Below are 19,016 nucleotides of genomic sequence, written 5' to 3' on the forward strand. Positions count from 1 at the left end.
TCAACATAGACAAATGCAGGGTGCTGCACCTTGGGAGAAGGAATCCACAGCATACATACAGGCTGTGGAGTTCCCTTCTTGAAAGCACAGAAGCTGAAAGGGATCTTGGAGTCATTATGATCCTTGGACTCTTGGAGTCCAAAATGAGCCGCCAATGCCATACCGTAGCCAGCAAGGCCAGCCATACCTTGTCATGCATCCAAAGGTGCATCTCAAGCCGGTCCAGAGTGGTGATACTCCCCCTCTATGCGACTTTGGTCAGGCCGCAGTTGGAGTACTGCGTCCAGTACTGGGCACCGCACTTCAAAAGGGATGTGGCCAGCCTGGAGAGGGTTCAGAGGAGGGCCACCCGCTTGGTGAGAGGGCAGCAGGACAGGCCCTACAAGGAGAGACTGAAGGACCTGAACCTGTTCAGCCTCAGCAAGAGGAGGCTCAGGGGGGACCTGGTGGCTGCCTACAAGCTCATCAAGGGGGATCAACAGAAAATAGGCAGAGCTCTTTTCTCCCCAGCTCCACCTGGGGTGATGAGGAACAATGGTCATAAGGTGATGGAGAATAGGTTTAGGTTGGAGATCAGAAGGCAATATTTTACAGTTAGGGTGGCCAAAATCTGGAACCAACTTCCCAGGGAAGTGGTCCTCGCCCCTACCTTGGGCATATGCTCGAGGAGGTTGAACAATCACCTGTCTGGGGTCTTGTGAACCCAGCATTCATTCCTGCCTGAGGCAGGGGGTCAGGCTAAATGATCTGTTCAGGTCCCTCCTGACCCTAGCTACGATGAAACTATGAAATTATGAAACACAAGCTCAGTGCACATAAGCCAGTTTGAAAATGGCTGAAACTGGTTTAAGATAAACCTGGTTGAATGTAGTATCAGACTTAAGTGATTTGGGTCAAACTGGTTTATGAAACTTCTGGCCCAGACCCCTTCCTGGTTTAAGTTAAATCATAGTCCTTCAGCATCCCAGCATGCTTTCTAGTCCTGGGCTGGGGTTTCTGCTCCAGCAGAGAAGAGTTGGGGGAGTGGGGAGGAGGAAGGCAGGGCCTGGCCCCCCAAGGCAAACCCTGGCTGGGGTCTGGGCCCAGGGAGGGGTGTTAAACTCATCTTCCCCTGAGTACAGAGCTTCCCTGCTGCTAAACTTAGTGCTGGTTGTCACTGTGGACTACAAATCCCAGAGGCACTTGGAAGCAGGAAGAGGAAGTAATGTGCAACCCTGGAGAGTCTTGCTGTTGTGATTCTGGACTGCAAATCCCAGAGACCTCAGAGGCAGCAAGAAAAAGAAGGAAACACACAGCCTGTGCTGGCTATGTGCCAGAGAGCCATGCTCAGGCACCTCCCAGCTTCTGGCCTGTGCCACTGCAGGCATGTAGCTGCATTTCCTGAATCAAAAGTGAATATGAGTACAGTTGTTTCTCAGTGAAATTGCTGCAGCTTAAACTAACTTGCAAAGATTGACTTGATTCAGCCTTGGGCTTTTTGACTGTCTTAACCCTCATATCTGTACACAGCCTTAGTCTCTAAAGCATGTTCTCTCTCTGTACACAGCCTTAGTCTCTAAATGTTCTCTCTTTCCATCCCCTGGTCCTTGCTTTCCTTTCTCTCCTCCTCCTCTTGATGAAATCAAAATGCCAATGACTGTATTTAGCTAAATAGGTGTACTCTGGCTTTAAAATTAGTTGGTCATGTCAGCATGACTCTGTAAATATACTCATTTGATCCATGAATACCTGCATTCAATCATACATTCGACCAGTCATCCAGATGTTCAGTGAACAACAAAGAGATGTAACTACCGGCCTACATCCTAAGTAAAACTTAACCAATAGTTTCATTAATCTATTTTTCCATTATTCATTTAGCTTACTTGGAAAGCAACTGTGCTCAAGCTTCACCATAAAAGAGGGCAGTTGCACTGGATAATGACACACAGAGCCTCTTGCTACTCGCTTATTGGCATTGTTCTCAATGTTTTCTCTCAGGCATTTGCAGCAATGCAGACCCACCCAAGGCCTACAGCTGTATGTAATCACAGAAAATCCTCTGTAACACGGAGTGTCTGAATCACTTAGTGGGTTAGGAAGGAAACCTGAATGGGAGGAGGTAACAGAAGGAAAGAGGATTGTGTTTGGTTCTGTTTTTATCTAAAACCATTGTTTTCTCTTTGGAAAAATAACCAGGCAGTGCTCAGCTACACATTTTGGTCAAATCAGATGAGGCACATAACTTACGGTCCCGCTTGGCATATTTGTTGTAATTTGCATCACTTGAAAGCTTAATAAATGTGGGAATATGGCCAAGCATTTATCAGGCTGCCATGAAAGAGACTTTAATAAATACAGACAGAAACAAACTGTAACCAACACTGGCAATACAATATTTTGGGAAAGTTTGGTGGGGTGAAACTAGGGCTGCGAATAAAAATAGCGGTTAATGGGTGGCATCTGGTGGAACATATTGAAGCTAGAGAGGGGGGAATTAGCCTATAAAACCTGCAGCAAATAGGAGCAGACATTGTGTCATGCAACCAAGGCATTCATAACAGTATCTAGGCAAAGCAGGATGAGTAAAAGTATATTAATTTTCAAATAAATGTGTAAGAAATCTCTGTTGTGAACATTGGGGTCACAGGCAGATGCACGTACATACAGAGTGAGATGGAGCGTGCAAAATGGAGGAGAGAAATGGGAGGTGATATCAGGGATAAGATATTCTAAACAGATGGATGCTAGGTCAGCATATTCAGGATTGATGTGCTCCTGCCAGGAATGGACAAAGGAACAGACAAACTATTCCGTCTAAGAATTCAAGAGTTTCTTAATGCTCCTGAACATGAAATAGAATATTTGGCAATCAGTTGGAAAATGAAAACTTGCTTATAGCAGATAATTTATCAGTTGTATAATGAAATCCTGGACAGAAAAGCATTGAGAGTGGTGAATAAAACAGGTCAAGAGGACAAGTATCCTCTCACTTTGACAAGCTTAGTAAGGTTTTGGAGTCTGAGCTGTGGTGCTTTAGAGTAGGGTTTGGCCATGTACATCCTCTGGGGCATATTTGTCCTGCAAAGAGATCTGATTCAGCCTACAGAGGTCCAATCTGACATGGGCCTTCAATGGCATGGAGCTGCACTGTCACCTAGTCCCTCTGCTGCAGAGCCTGCTGCTCTGCTGCATCTGCAGAGTGGATAGGATCAGTGAGGGTAAGCACAGGCAGCTGACCATTCCACAGGATGGCAACTTCCTGACCAGGGCCTGGGCCAGGTTCTCAGCAGTGGCCTGCACCAGAGAAAAATTGCCACCCCCTGCTTGAGAAAGTGGCTGTACAACATTTTTTCCATCCTTAGCCTTTTACCACCAATTAGACTACAAGCACTCCCTTTACTCAGGCATGAGGAGACCTTGATAATGCACTGCTGTCCCTGTACCAAAAGAGATGTTTTGGGTGATCTACAAGTTATTGATCTCAACAGTAGGCAGACAAGGTTCTTTGGGTAAATCCAATATATTTTATTAGACCAACTCAAATAGTTGGAAATAGTCTTCTTAGCAAGATTTTGGGCACAAACACCCTTCATCAGGCTGAGGAAGCATCTGCAAATGGTCTGTGCTGTTCCTGGATAGAGTGGTAAAGCAGCCAGCGGCAAGTATGTATGCAAGAAAGGCAGTCAGTTAAAATGTAAATTGAGGTGGGTAGTAGGTGAGAGACAGGTGTGGAGGGGGATGGGGGAAGGGGTAAGGAATAAATGTAGCTGTAGTCAAAGTATGAGAAACAGGAGGGTGGAGTGGGAGAGGGAATGAGAATAGCTGGTGAAAAAAAAGCAAAAAACCCTCCACTTTTTACTAGCTATTCTCATTCCCTCCTCCCCCCGCCTCCCTGTCTCTCATCCTTTGACTACAGCTACATTCATTCCTCCCCCCACCTGTCTCTAACCTAATATCCACCTCAATTTACATCTGCAGACGCTTCCTCACCCTGACAAAGGGTGTTTGTGCCCGAAAGCTTGCCAAGAAGAATGTTTCCAACTATTTAAGTTGGTCTAATAAAAGATATTGGATTTACCCAAAGAACCTTGTCTGTCTATGTCCTTCGACCAACACAGCTACAACCTATACTCCTGATCTCGCTTTAGTAGGAAAGAAAAATTCCTTCAATTGCAGACATCACTGAAAGGAATTTGGTGGCTTGTCATAGAAATCATAAGAGAGAAGCAGGGTGGGAAGCAACCTTCACAGATCATCTAGTCCAACCCTCTGCCTGAGACAGGATCATCCCTATCCAAACCATCCCATACAAATCCATAATCTAAACATAATACAACTGCCGTCAACCCTGACACAACACAAGACATGACACAAGGCAACCTGCTACATGGCAGCTAGTATCCTGCTTATATGCTCAGGAGATCCCAGGTAGAGAGAGCCACACCTCCCACTACAGAGAGAGGCGAAACCCCCACACTCCATACCAGTCTGACCATGAAGTAAAATGCCCTCCTGACCCCACATATGGTGATTGGTCTGACCCTGAGCAGAGGGGCAGGACCCTCTAGACCAGAACTTCTGGCTTTAACTCCGAGCAGGAGCATTGCCACATCCCAGTCAAAATCCCCATCCTTACACTGGATGGCATTTGTAGATCATCGTTAGCATTTAGTCTATTTGTGATACTGTCTCCTATGCCATTTCTTGTAAGTAAGCTAAGGGAATTTGGTCTAGATGGAACTATTATAAGGTAGGTGCATAACTGGTTTAATTATCATCATGTTCAAAGAGTAGCCACCAATAACTCAGTGTCTAACAGAGCATTCTCTGTGTCCACAGGGGACAGAATCAAAAGTACCAATCTTAAACTTCATCAGGGGAGACTTTAAGTTGAATATTAGAAGGGCTTACTAATTTTAAGGGTATTTAAGCATTACCTAGGGAGGTTTTAGAAAGCTTTTAAGAGCATGTTTGGCTGGGATGGTTTAGATAGGGATGATCCTGCCTTGAGGAGGAGATTGGACTAAATGACTTCTGGAGGTCCCTTCCAGGTGTATTTTTCCTATGGTTCTGTGCATACACATTGCCAGTATAGACCTGGGCAGACAGCTGTTTTCCTGTCTCTTTTCTTATTTGTTTTTTCTGCTTTATTTTCGTTTTTAATACATCACAATGATAAAACACTAAAATGTCAAAAATCTCCAAGCCAAAAATCATGGAAGTATTCTTAGAAGGATCACCTTCAGGTTTTCAATACCTTCTTTTCAAAATTTCTTTTCAAGTTCCATCTTTTTATTTCATTTATTTTCCCATAGCACAATAATCTTAAACTTTGAAACACAGTTGTTGTTTCAATCTAGGATGCCAGAATTTTTCATTTTGATAACGTTGCAACAAAATGTTTTGACAACCTTTTAAAAATATTTTTTTCAAAAAAAAATATTGAGTTAAGAAATATGTCCAAACCCATCAATTGCTGTGAAGAGTTCCTGTTTTGAATCAATATTTCCTGTTCAAAACAAGGAAAAGATTCATGACCAGCTCGTGACCAAAAGGACAGAACAAGTAGGAGCCACTTCAGTAGTTCTGCACCAACTGAGTGGTCATCTGTGTAGACTGAATCTGTAAGGAGTCAAGTCAGTCATGTTAATCTGAACGCTTTCAATGATATTACACTGACTCAAAATAATTTACAGAGGCCTGTTGATCTGCTTGAAGGGGAAGAAGAGAGCAAGAAAAAGGAGAGACTCTTGAATGTTATCCCCCAGGGCTTTGGCCACTGGCAGTTTGGGGAGGCCCAGGGTCAAGACCCTAAACTGTAATGAAAAATTCTACTCTTGAATGGGAGCATGGCTTTGAACCTGGTCTTCCCCCTCCCAGGCCAGTCCCTAACTATCGAAGGGATACACAGACACTTGTTGCCAAGTCAAAAAAAGCTCAGGTTTCAATGCAAAAACCAGACCTTTTGCTGCAGTTCCATTTGCATGAAAAATATTTTAAAGGTTTCAGTTTCGTTCCAATGTGGAATGAAACCAAGCTTAGAAACCACAAACCTGAACTGTTGTCCTGCAGTCAGGTCTAAGGGCTGCCTTGTGCAGAGGGAACAGGGCAAAACACCTGGAGCAGGACCAAGACCCTGATCTCAATGTTACAAATATTTCTTTGTGCAGGATACACTTTCAAGATCTTTTTGTAGCTGAGCAAGTTGTATTTTTTCAAGAGCAGCCAGTGAGTTTAAGCTGACTCGTGACAGTATGGAACATTCCCTTGCCACCTTGAACAGACTGACAACCTCACTGGGAGTCATACAAGCAGTCATACAAGTCATACAAAGCAGTTTTGTAAATAAAGGCTGTCCCTTATACCCATCCTGTCCCCCCTGCTTGTGTATCTGTTCTCTGCTGTGTAGCAGAGATCCTAGTTTTATCAATACTGTTATTTTAATCCTAAGTATTTAGGTGCCATTTATGTGTGCAAAAACACATAATCTACCTCAAAGATTTAGTATTTAAGCAAATCAAGTGTGCTGTAGTTTCATTACTGTTAATACAGGATGCTGAAATCTTTCTGTTTTTCCTAGCACTTGAATACTATTTTGCTTAACGTTTAAGGTAGTGTCAAGGGCTATAGAGATGACTTATGCTTAGCATACTCTGCATACAGGAAGCTTTCTTTTAGCCACCATTGACTTATTTTACTAGTACTTTTTTAAGCCTGAGAAATACTGCTGTTACTGAGTAATGGGTCCACACATATTACTACTCTCCTATTTGCTAAGTAGTGGAAGAAATTATTTCAAAACATGCTGGCAAGAAAAATGAATGGCTATTCTATCTAGTTGTTTTTTGACACTTTTTCATAAACATTGAAGTGAAAGAGGGAAATTTCATAAACATTGAAGTGACAGCGGGAAAGAGGTACTTTCATTTGCGCAATTGTGGGGTTTGATTCACAGACATATATTTGAGCATGTGGACGTGCACATCTGTCAGGAAAGTTCCTCAACCCCCCCCCGCCGCACACACACATACACACAACACTTGTAATCTATCTGATTTTGATTTTTGGTTCAACCCTGGCTTAGATCTGCTGGTTCAGTTCAGAATTCCCGAGGTGCTGGAGCTACTTTGAGTCAACAACCTATAGGCTACCCACCCTACCTCTCCCACCTCCTCACTTCCTGGCATAGAGGATGTGCCAGCATGAGGCCAGGAATAAGAGGACATATAGGGAGTCAGTAGCCAAAATGCTAAGCTCTTTACCTGATTTTTTTTTCTACATTCAGAGTTACACCTGCAACATCAATGATTTTCCACCCAAACCAAAAAAATATTTACATACCCCAAGTACAGCTAACTAAGGAGAGAAGATCCAGAACCTTCATGAAGTTCACTAGAGACTTTTCTATTTCAATTCCAACTAATAAAGAGTGCATTCAGATTTTATAATGATGGGCAGAAGTAAGAGACCCTTAGGTAGATGGAAAGCCTTGACATTCAGAGTCAAATACACTTGGGAATAAACTGGGTCACAGTCATCTCTTGTACAACTCTGTGGGCATATCTACACGTTCATTAATGCACAGTAGTTACTGTGCATTTAGTTTAGTACTTGCTTAATGAAGTAACTAAATGCACAGTAACTACATGTACTGCACAGTAGCACCAGCGCACAATGTTTTGTGATGCTTACTGCGCAATACCCTAATAACACTGTGCAGTAGTGTGCCTGTCAAAAACTGCACTAATACACTACTGCCAGTGTTATTAGGGTACTGCACAATAAGCATCTCGTGTAGACACATCTAGTGTGTATATGCCTGCTCTGAAAGTCCTCGCCCCTTGCCGTGTCATTGCAAGTCCAGCTAGCTAGGCAGCCAGTAAATCTAATTTTCTCCCTCAGTCAGGAAGGAACCAATATTTTAGAAGTTGGGCTCCATGTCTATAGCTCAGCATAATGCCTTTTCCTGTTCAAAGGAAGACAGGAAAGGCTAAATGTATCCTAAAATGTCCTCAGTATTCTTATCTCTGGCTAGGCAGAAACCACCCCATGTGACATAGGTGACTAATGGCACAGCTCAAATAGCAGAGTTCAACTACTAAATACATGCTGGGGGGAGGAAAAAGCCATAAACCTAAATAAGTTCATCAGCCATGAACCTAAATACGTAAATTTATCTAGCAGTTACAAATAGCAGGCACAGTGATGGAAGCAAAATCTGTTTGCAACCAAATCCAAAGAACTAACCGTTTCAGTGAATAATTCAGTCAAGTCTACTAGATGATACCCCTAAGTTTTTTTCTGGTAGGTTTCCTGAAAAAATGGAATGCACAAAATAAGCTGCATGGGACTGCTGTTTACTGACAGCAGGATGTTAGTTTCTAAATATACTTTTCAATAAGTTTTCCCTTCAGTCTGTTGAGAAGCAGAAGAATGAAATGTGAGAGAATTGATCAGCAATGAACTTCTAAATATAGACACAGGGTGATATGCCAAGGGAAATAATTTTAGAGTAATTGTTTTTGCTGTCCCTTTTTCTTGAACCTAGCAGGAGCCACTTACAAATGTAAAAGGAAATTTTAGTCTTTTTATTAATGCACGTGTGTCATTAATAGTGTACTTGTGATAGCTGAGAATGTCAGTATTGAACGGAAATGAGCTCCCTCCTTAATGACCGTGTCAGACAAGCCATGATTGAGTTACTTGGTTTATACCTGATTAGTGAACTCTTTGAACAGAGCTAGGTTGAGTATTAAGACCTCTTTCCAAACAGGGGAGAGTCAATAGACTCTCAGCTTAAAAGATCTCTCATTTCTGTTACCTCCTGCCTTTTAAAAAACAGTCAGCTTTGCTGTTAAATATAAATCCATAATATAGGAGTGATTTTTGGGGGGGGGAGGGATGAGGGGTGGTGGAGGTCAGATTCTTGGGTTACAATATGTGACTCATTCTGACTATAAAAGGCTTTTTCTTTCTTTTTTTTTGCACACTGCTATATGATGTTTTAAGCAGCTCTCCTGTCTTATAGTGCAGGGAAAGTGAAGAAAATTAACTAGAAGTTTTGTGTAATATAGTGGCAACTGTATCTCGGACATTATACTGGTTTTCCCCTTCCTCTTGACTTATTTAGCCTATTATACAAAACCTGAGACAATGGCATTGCTGTAAACAGCCCCTAAATGTAGCACTACCAATGTAAGACTCTCACTCAGCTGTAGTTACCAGTTTAGGTGTCTTACAGCTTGTCTACACTGTCTTCATGTTTGAGCCCAGGACCACCACCAAGGGATGTGCCCTACTTACTTGCACTCATTCCAGGTATGCCAAATCCCAGAAATAATGTAGTGTAGCCAGCTGAAAGTGGCCTTGGGAGAGTGAGGTACTGAGATTGTCTCAAGCCTGTTGATGCATGCTCAAGGGTGGTCTACAGTGTCTCCTCTCTAATATTTGGCATATCCTGAGCAAAAGCAGTTGGATGGGCCAGACTTCTTGGTAGTGGTTTCAGGCTCAGGATAGAGATGGTATAGACAATGTTAGTCCACTCAGCCAGCTCCCCAGGGTTTCTTGTAATCATTGCTTGAGATAACATAAAGCATTTGAGTGTATTTGAAAGAAAAAGTTGTTTAAGAAAATGCATTTCTGTGTACCACAGCAAACTGGGTATAGAAATCCAACGAAATGCAGTATGAAGAAACTTCCTTTCCTCCCTTGGTATCTTGTCAAAAGAACCCAGTACACTTACACTAAAGAAGTATAAGAGTGCCTGACAAGAGGTCTGCAATTTATTAACCATTCAGGCTTTGGTTGTGGCCGATTATATACCTTCATAAAAAAATGCCTCAGGACTGACCCAGAGGAAGGACCACTAAGCAAGGAAGGTGGCTCAGACTTCTGTCTCCGCTGAGATTGCCACAAATATACCAGATAAGTGATATGGTGTACACTGCTTGAGATATTTACTCTACCACCCACCCACCTAGTGCCCATAGGACATTATATATACATTAGATTTTAGATGGTAATAACAGTCAAACCTAGCCTCTATGAAAAAATACATAAAAATGAACATTGATACTTAAATGTTAACATTTTTGGATGTGCAAGCTATAAGAATTGTTCCTGCAGCACATATGTAGAAGCACATGTGGGAGTGAGAATTTTTCAGGTGTGCACACAGGTTTTTACACATGCTCAGTGAATGGGGTGTGTGTGTGTGGGGGGGGGGGGTTGAAAATAGTTTCATGTATCCTTCAAATGCCAAAACATCAGATCTGAGATGGAATCAAAGAGGCAGCAGGTGCTGTATCACCAAACTACTGATCATGCCAATCATCTCAAAGTGAAAAGTATTTCGTGTCATTAAATAAATTAATGTCATCAATAAATAATGTAAGAATGACTTTCTAATATGCCAGAAAAGTGAGAAATTCTGGCTTTCTTAAAGTCAGTAGAAATTTTAGCACCAATTCAGTGGGGCCAAGACTTCATCCAAAATGCACAAGAAATCTGATCTCATAAGAGAAGAGCCCTATTAACTATATTAACAGGTTAGGATCTTTTACTGCATTAGAAGGCTCCTTCTAAATGAAGCCTAGTGTACAGAGCAAGGTTGTTATTAATGTTGCTTGTTGTTTGTTTAAACGGTTTGGGAAGCTGTACATGCACATGTATATTTTGTAAACAGAACAGTATGTCTAGTCTAAAGTATAATGAATTTCGATTTTCACTGGAGATGGTTGAAATAATTTTTCAAGTTTTGAATTTTCAACTAGACTTTGAATTTTAAAAAATTCAAAACCCCATCCTCTCCCCCCATTTTTAACCAGTTCTTATTTTAACATACTTAAATTGCATTTTCCTAGAGCTAGGTGCACTAGCTCTTACCTCTCTTAGTTTATAAACCTGAACAATGATTTTCTTTGTCCTTTCAGATACCCAACCAAGTCCTGAAATCTTAGACGAGATTACTAAAGTCACAGTTATAAGTCTTGTCCCATTACTTGTGATCACCATTGCTGTGGTCGGTATCTTTTATTGCTACCGGAGTCACCGAAGACGGAAGCTCAACAAGGCATGGGAGAAGAACGTTAAGCCCAGGAAACATAAGGACTGCAGTGATGTTTGTGCCATTATGTTAGATGATGACCGCTCAGACATCAGCTCCACTTGTGCCAACAACATTAACCACAACACTGAGCTACTGCCTATCGAGCTAGACACTCTTGTAGGAAAAGGCAGGTTTGCTGAAGTGTATAAGGCCAAACTGAAGCAAAACACATCTGAGCAGTATGAAACAGTGGCTGTCAAGATCTTCCCTTATGAAGAATATGCTTCTTGGAAGACTGAAAAGGATATATTTTCAGATGTAAACCTAAAGCATGAGAACATTCTTCAGTTCCTGACAGCAGAGGAGCGTAAGACAGAGATAGGAAAACAATATTGGTTGATCACTGCCTTCCATGCCAGAGGAAACTTGCAGGAGTACCTTACACGCCACATCATCAGCTGGGAGGACCTGTGGAAGCTTGGCGGGTCTTTGGCACGAGGGATTGCCCACCTCCACAGTGACCATACACCCTGTGGTCGACCCAAAACACCCATTGTGCACAGAGACCTGAAGAGTTCCAATATCCTAGTGAAAAATGACCTAACCTGCTGTCTGTGTGACTTTGGGTTATCCCTGAGGCTTGATCCTTCGCTGTCTGTGGACGACTTGGCTAACAGTGGACAAGTGAGTTAAAATGTTAGAGCGGCTTGCATTGTGCCTAGTTGGAGTCCCTTTCTGGGACTGAAGGGAAAAAAAACCCTGCTATGATATCTATTTAAAACTATTAGCAATAAATGTGACAGCTTTTCTAAATAAAGAGGCTGTAACCTCAGTATTAAGAAACCAGTGTAAATAATGCCATGACAGGTTTGTTATGATCAGTACTTTATGTATATAAGTACAACCAGCATACGTACGCTTACACTGAAGTGCATACAACCCGGATTACATGGTGACTGTTTGTGCTGAGGCGGTATTTTATATTCTTGAAATATTGTGCCACAATTCCTGATTCTGATCTCAAAGAAGCTTCTTATCCACTTCATTAGTTACTTCTGAGTTAAACCAGCATAAACAAGAATCAGAATCTGAGCTAGGAAGGGAGAATGGCTAGATCATTATTTTTTAAAGATCACTGAGAAACCTGTTAGGAATATAGTACTTTCTCCACAAGCAGGCAAATGTGAAAAATGCATAAGTACTGTATATAAGTCCCTCGTTTTTCTTATAACTAGATATAGCAAGTACTTACCTACTTCAAAGGAATGCTGGGAGGAGTACTTTAATGTTTGTAGAGCACTTTAAAGATGAAATTATAAAAGTGCTTCTGTAAATATTAGTAATGATCATGAACACGCCTTCACCGTAAATGACCTCTCTGTGGCTGCGTCTGCACAAGATGCTGACTGCACAGTTGTTACTGAAGAGTCATTTAGTAGGGCTGTGCGAAGCTTTGGTCACTGATTCAATTCAGCGGATTCCACCGAATCGAGCCAAGTCTCCGAATCAAATCAGGAGACACTTTAATCTCTCTGAATCAAATCAGAACCCTCCAAATCGATTTGATGATTTGGAGACATTCGATGATTCGGACATAGACACAGCTTTAAATGTTTTTTCTACAAACCTCAAGGTACTAGGCAGCTCATGAACACTGAGGTGCTGGGACGGATACAGCATCCCACAGGAGTATGGGGGGAGTATGGGGTGGGGGGGGGGGCAGTCGCTTGGTGGCAGACCCAGAAGTGGACCAAAAGCACTTCTGGTCCACTTATGGGTCTGCTGCAGAGCATGTGAGGGATCTCCCCCCACCTTCCCCCAGCTTGGTGACTGGTACCTCCTGGGTCTGGGGGGGGGCACTCACGGTCCCCCTGTGGCCAATTGCTGAACCAAGGGGGTGCGGGGGTGTTCCCCACGCGCTCAGCGGCAGATCCAGAAGTTCTGAGTTCACCACCGAGCACACAGGGGTCCCCACACGCTCCTGTGGTACGCTTCATCTGCCCCACCATCGCGGCATTCACAAGCCATGCCTAGTACTTCAAGGTATGTAGAAAAAACATTTAAAGTTGTGTCTATGGCTGAATAACTGATTCTTCTAATCAGCATCGAATCTTCAGATCCAGATTCAGCCCAATCGAATCAGGACAGTGATCTGAATCAACAAATCGAATCAATGTCCCCTGATTTGGGTCAAATCTGAATCAAATATGGCCCATTTTGCACGCCCCTATCATTTACTACTTGCATACCCAAGTACTGAATAACTGCGCAGTAACCAGTGTTACTGCAGAGTAGCATCTCTGCATGGCTTTGTGCCCAGCAGCGTTCTTGTGCAGTAGTAATGAGCTACTGCGCAGTAAGTGTTTCATGTAGACACAGCCTGTGTTAAGTAGATTAGGTCCTAAAGTAGATCTGACTGATATTTAGACCCTTTCATAGCTCGGATACTACAGCTTGCATGCTTAGGGAAAGGATAAGTGTAGACATTTACACTGTAATTTACTTTACATGGGACCATTTTATTTCTCGGCTAGAGAGTTTTTATGGCCACCCTTTCAATCGGTGTGGCTCCGGTAAAATCAAGGGGGCTCCACTGCCTTACATCAGTTATAAATTGGCCTTTAAAATCTCTCTGGTAATTTACAAGAGTTATCAATTCCACTGTTGTAAATGGGAGTCTGCCGCTTTCCTCCATAAGGTTTGGGAATATTGTTCAGAGTTGGAAGGAGCCATCTCAAATGAAACAGCTTTTAAAAAGACCACTTCCACCAGAGTCACAAAATACCAGGGTTGCTACTGAATACAGTACAGTTAGAGATGCTCTTAAACTCAGATCTGCTTTTAGCTTTTGGTTCTCCTTGACTTATATATGACACTGTCTCAGACCCTCTTACACAACACTAAAATTGGTGTAATTAGGTCTAAAAGACTATCTGCAAGGGCATCAGAAAGTGAGAAATCTCCACTGCTTTACACATCACCTGTAAATTTAATTGACAGACTCCAGACTTTCCAACTGGAAAGCCTGGTTTCTAATGATATGTAATAGAGCAGGCCAAACATTTTCATTTCAAGTACATTTTAGTTTCTTTCAACTATCTTTTGTGGAAAATAACTCCTGTCTTCTGCTTTAGCTCTGGGATGTAACCTCTGAGGCCAAATATTCTTGTATGTGTGGTACACCTAATACAAACTTGATTCTTCTCCTAGCCAGCCACCGGGTGCATAACATGCATTTTGCCATTATCAAGTATGCAATACAAGTAAGCCTGATTATAGAGGTTGGTTTCTAACCTTTCTCCATTACAGTTTTTTATAATTTGTTTTTCTGTCCACTCATAATCTGTAGATAATGTAAACAGGCAAAAGTTACTTTATTGATAAAGCTTGAGTCTGGGCCTTTGTCTTATTGCTTCAACATTTTGTGTTCTCCATAGGTAAGACCTGGAAGGAAAGCAGCATTTGCAAAATAAAATGTATTAGGAAGGCAACTCTAAGGGGGTTTCAGTGCTTATCAAGCATTGCCTTCATTTTGCTTTCTCCAGCAACATGTGTTTTATATTCTTTAACAAACATTACAGGCATGTAGAGCGTAACAGAGAGAGAGAAAAGGTATTTAGTTATTTTTATTATTTTAGCTCTATTACCATAACAGCCAAGTGCACTGGGGTCCAAATCCTCAAATATTTTTAGGCGTCTGACTCCCAAATCCATGGGACTTAGGCATCTTTAAATGCCTTTTGAGGAGCCTACCTGGCTTCACACACAAACAAAAAATGCAGTCCCTGACAGACCATATAACCTAAATGTAGATTAAAGAAGTGACAATTGGGATACAAGGGGGACAGAAGAAAGCCAAAATGTTTTTCCCTCTGAGAAGAGTTATATTTCTGCCTCCAGTGCAGAAGGGTCACAATTCTGTGTGGGCCTAAACTGAAGAAAAAAAGCACTTCAAAAATGAGTAGAGAAGTGTCAGCTTTTTTATGCGGGCTTTTCCAAACTGAGTGGCAGGTTCTGTTTTTCACTCAAATGACTGAGTCTGCATTAAGCATTTGCATTTTTGCTTTCTTATGGGGTGGTGGGAGGGTGTTATTTTATCTGGACCTGGTGACAGAGCAGTTAAGCAGTCCAGAATGCATTTGCAGTTTCATTCCAGACTTACACTAAAAGCTTACCCCGACCAACACAACTGCAAATGGGTACGTAATCATTCAGGCTAGAGATGAAAAGCAGTGAGACATGGTATTGGCCATACCATGCTATCACCCTCTTATGTGCTGTTAGCTACTGAAGTGGATAAGCCCTAACTAAGCCAGCCCAGGGGCTCAAGGGGAACTTAGACTTATTTTTGCATGCATTTTAGAGTTTCCATTTTAAAAAGTTCCACCATCAACAAAAGGAAGGGCTAGTAGCATTATAGCACAAGGTGAGTCATGTTAATTTGAAATGCACAAAAAGTGCTGAACATGCAATGAATGTGGCATGTGGTATCAGGTAAGCAGCAAGGTCTATCTCTATAAACAACCAAAGAGTGAGGAGGAGCCAGTGATGAAATCCTCTACTGAAAAGCTACTAAATATTGTTTTTATCTTCTTGGATCACTGAGTCACAAGTTGGTGATTAACCCTGGGCCGGATTCTCTAAGCGGCAAAGAATTTGGCTTATTGACCTATGTTTCATACTAAAGGTCAAATAATGTAGTTGTGTTTGGAAACAGAAATAAAACTGCATTAGAATCAGAAATGTGAACTGTAGTTTCAGCACTTGAGTTGTTCCTTGTATGTTGTGCTACAGGTTGGCACAGCAAGATACATGGCTCCTGAAGTCCTGGAATCCAGAATGAACCTAGAGAACGTTGAATCCTTCAAGCAAACTGATGTGTACTCTATGGCTTTGGTCCTGTGGGAGATGACATCTCGTTGCAATGGTGTTGGAGGTATGTACAATGGGCCTTTATTTTTAAAGGAATGTTTTTCAGAGATGCTCAAGCAATTCTGTGTTGTTTTTAATCCCTTTAAATGCTGTGGGACTAGTTCTGCAGTACCTGAGTTTTCTAAGCTGCCTTCATAGTTTTTCTTTCAAGATGATCAGAGGCACTGTGTAGTCTGAAGTACTAGGATGGAGAAGCATTACCTGTTTAGAATTTTACATTAGAAATCTAATAAGAACCATTTAAATGAGCAAACCAGTCAGTTTAGCAGAAATATCCTTGTATAAATCCTACACACTCAACCTCATTTCATACAAAGGGTGCCAACTGCATCATGCCAACTTCTGTAATGTAGCAACACATCCACAACATATTAAAAGAACATGCACGCCCTGTGAGATACTGAATATTGAAAATACAGGACAAAGTTAAATTCATTGAATGTCAAAATAAAGAACACAAGGAAGATCTACTGTGTAATGTTCATTTACAGCTCATTCAATAAAGTTAACTCTCTTCATTTCTCTTATACTCTTAAATCTTCAGTCTGGAGCAGTACAATAGAAACCAGGAGATTGTCCCCAGCATCTATATGCAGCATACTGAGTTGCTCACTGGGATTTGATTTAGTCTCTCTGATGTAAACCCCTGATTTAGGTTATATGTGAATCTTCCTGGTCTCCTCGTAGAACAGGGCGTTCTGGAATGTTTGTGTTCACTTTAACATCGCACACTTTGGCACATTTATGTGTGTACAGATAGGGCTGAGTAACAAAGATATTTCAGATAACCTTGACAGCCCTTGTAATAGATGTGCAGCAGGCAATTTTTCCCCTTTGAAGATTTTAGGGACTCCTTTTCTATCAGAATTAGAACAGTAGCATTTCAAGGGACTGCACTGAGTGAGAGCAGAGATCAACAGTGTGGACACCCCAGTGTGAAGAGGTGGGAGATGCGCTGCTGGGTGGGTCTTCTTCCTAACCTTACTGGGGCACTGTACAGGCATGGAAACCTCCATAGGTGGCTGCATATCTCTACTAAGATGCAAGTTCCCCTACCCTGGTCTCCCTGCTATCAGCCTAGCTTTCAGTCTTCCTCTATGGGCTATGCTCTGAGCAATGAACAGTACAAGTAATCCTGTCAAATAAGTATTCATTATTCTATCCAGCTCTAGATATAACTACATACAATCTTTTTTTTTTTTTTTAATCAGCATTTTGTGGTTCTTGGCTTTAACCTCAGCCTAGCATCTTACAAGACAAGCTCCCCCTGGCTTAGCTGTTATGGCTCTGCACACTTCCAAATATGGGTCACCTTTTAATTTGCCCTTTGCAAACACTGGTGGCAAAATTTGAAAGCTGAATTACAAGCCCTTTGCCCCATCTCTCGGGCTCTCTGTGCTTCTTGCGTTTAGCAGCGCACTTATATTAATATATATGTGAGCTGTTTTCTCTGGAGTCTTTCATCTTTGCTGATGCCTGAGGTCCCTTCCTGTTGATATTTGCTGAGTGCAGCGGAATGGTGCTTGTGGTGTGAGTCAGACCTCACGGCAGCTCTGCTCATAAGGCAGCTGCCTAAAAGAGGATATAAACAGAGTTTCACGAGGAAGGAAAATCACCAGCTTGTTCAGCTAAAAGACAGTGACCTGCTATAACCTTTAGAATTAAAACATAAGCCATTATGGGAAAAGGAGAGGCCTCTCTGCCCCAGTGTGCCTGGCCTTTCTTCATTGATCTTAACCCGCTTCCTGATTTTACTTTTTTCTCTTACCCCTCAATCACCTTTGTCTCCAGAAACAAATTTCCTGAACTTCTTTACTGCAGTCATCTCCCGAGGTGGCTGCGGTTCATAGAGAAAGCATGTTGATGAGGCATAAATATTTGGGGGTGGTGTCAGCATTCAGCCAAAGAACTGAAGCCAGAATTTGGCTCCCACAGCTCACTGTTGGTGCCCAGCTTCCTCATAATCACAAGACTTTTCTCAGCTCTCTCCAAAAGACCCTCTCCTGGGTTGTGAGATCTGACACTTGCACCAGACAGGGAAAATTGCCATACAGTATTCATGATCAAAAACCGCTCATCACTTTCTCCTTCTCTTTCCCTGACCAGACCTTTTTTTCTGCTGTCACAAGCCAAGCCACTCTCCTACTACAGCCACTCTCCTACTACAGTGGCTTCTTTGGTGTGTAAGAAATTGTCTTGCTTCCATTATATTGTGTCATCTATAGGGAAAAATTCCTTCTCATTTGAACTAGAGTAGATGCAACAATTGATTCTGGGATTTCCAAAGGCACCAAAAGGATTTAGGCACCAAAAATTACTCTGTCTGTCCCATCAGCACAGATGTGGTAAGTGCCCAGTCCTCAGAGAATGTCTCTGGAAGTTTTGAAATGGGAATAGGCAGCTTAATAGCCAAACAATTACTTTTCTGAATTGAGGAAGGTAGCTAATTTCTGCTTAAGAGGGTCAAGGTACAATGACTATTGCTTTAACAAAGGGAGCTCTAAGAATGTGTTTGTAAATGTGCAGGTATTTGTATAGGGTGGGTGGTGCTGAGCGGCAAGTCTTTTCACCAGCAGAGCATTGTCTGGCACAGGCTCTAGAGCATGCCAATCCTATTTAGTCAGGATACATTTCAAAGAAAAAAAAAGAAACAGCAGTATAATCTGTACCATGAAGCTGCTGCAGCATCTTCCCATAAACAGCAGTCTTGTGCAGGTGGGAGGGAGGTTGCAGCTAGAGGAAAAGGGCACAATGCGCATTGGTATGTTGTGGCACTATATATGGAGCAGTATGAATGGGGCAAGGGGGAGGGGAAGCAGAGGGAAAAATGGCAGTTGGGCTTTTTCTCTCCACAGGAGTGTAATTTAGAAGGCATATTTAGAAAACCAGCAATACTGCTTTGGGGAGAGCTTTAACTGCTCTGCTCCACCATTAACTTGGTATTTCATTCAGCACAACAGCTGTGCACCAGATGCTGCATGTTGAAAGAAATATAATTTTCATCTCAACAACTTGCCTTCAGAGCAACACTGGTACGGTGAGCAAGGCAAGCAAA

At 42.1% G+C, this 19,016-nt stretch overlaps 1 protein-coding gene across 1 annotated transcript in view; it reads left to right on the forward strand.

Moving 5' to 3' along the window:
• TGFBR2 (transforming growth factor beta receptor 2) overlaps window positions 1–19,016 on the forward strand; it is a 37,397-nt gene that overhangs the window by 9,518 nt on the left and 8,863 nt on the right. Inside the window, exons 3-4 of the mRNA XM_006030202.3 lie at window positions 10,914–11,713; window positions 15,824–15,965. Of these exons, the coding sequence (XP_006030264.1) occupies window positions 10,914–11,713; window positions 15,824–15,965 (942 nt within the window). The remainder of the gene's footprint in view (window positions 1–10,913; window positions 11,714–15,823; window positions 15,966–19,016) is intronic.

The sequence above is a fragment of the Alligator sinensis genome, unplaced genomic scaffold (assembly GCF_000455745.1).
Source record: "Alligator sinensis unplaced genomic scaffold, ASM45574v1 scaffold181_2, whole genome shotgun sequence".
Classification (NCBI taxonomy): Eukaryota; Metazoa; Chordata; order Crocodylia; family Alligatoridae; genus Alligator; species Alligator sinensis.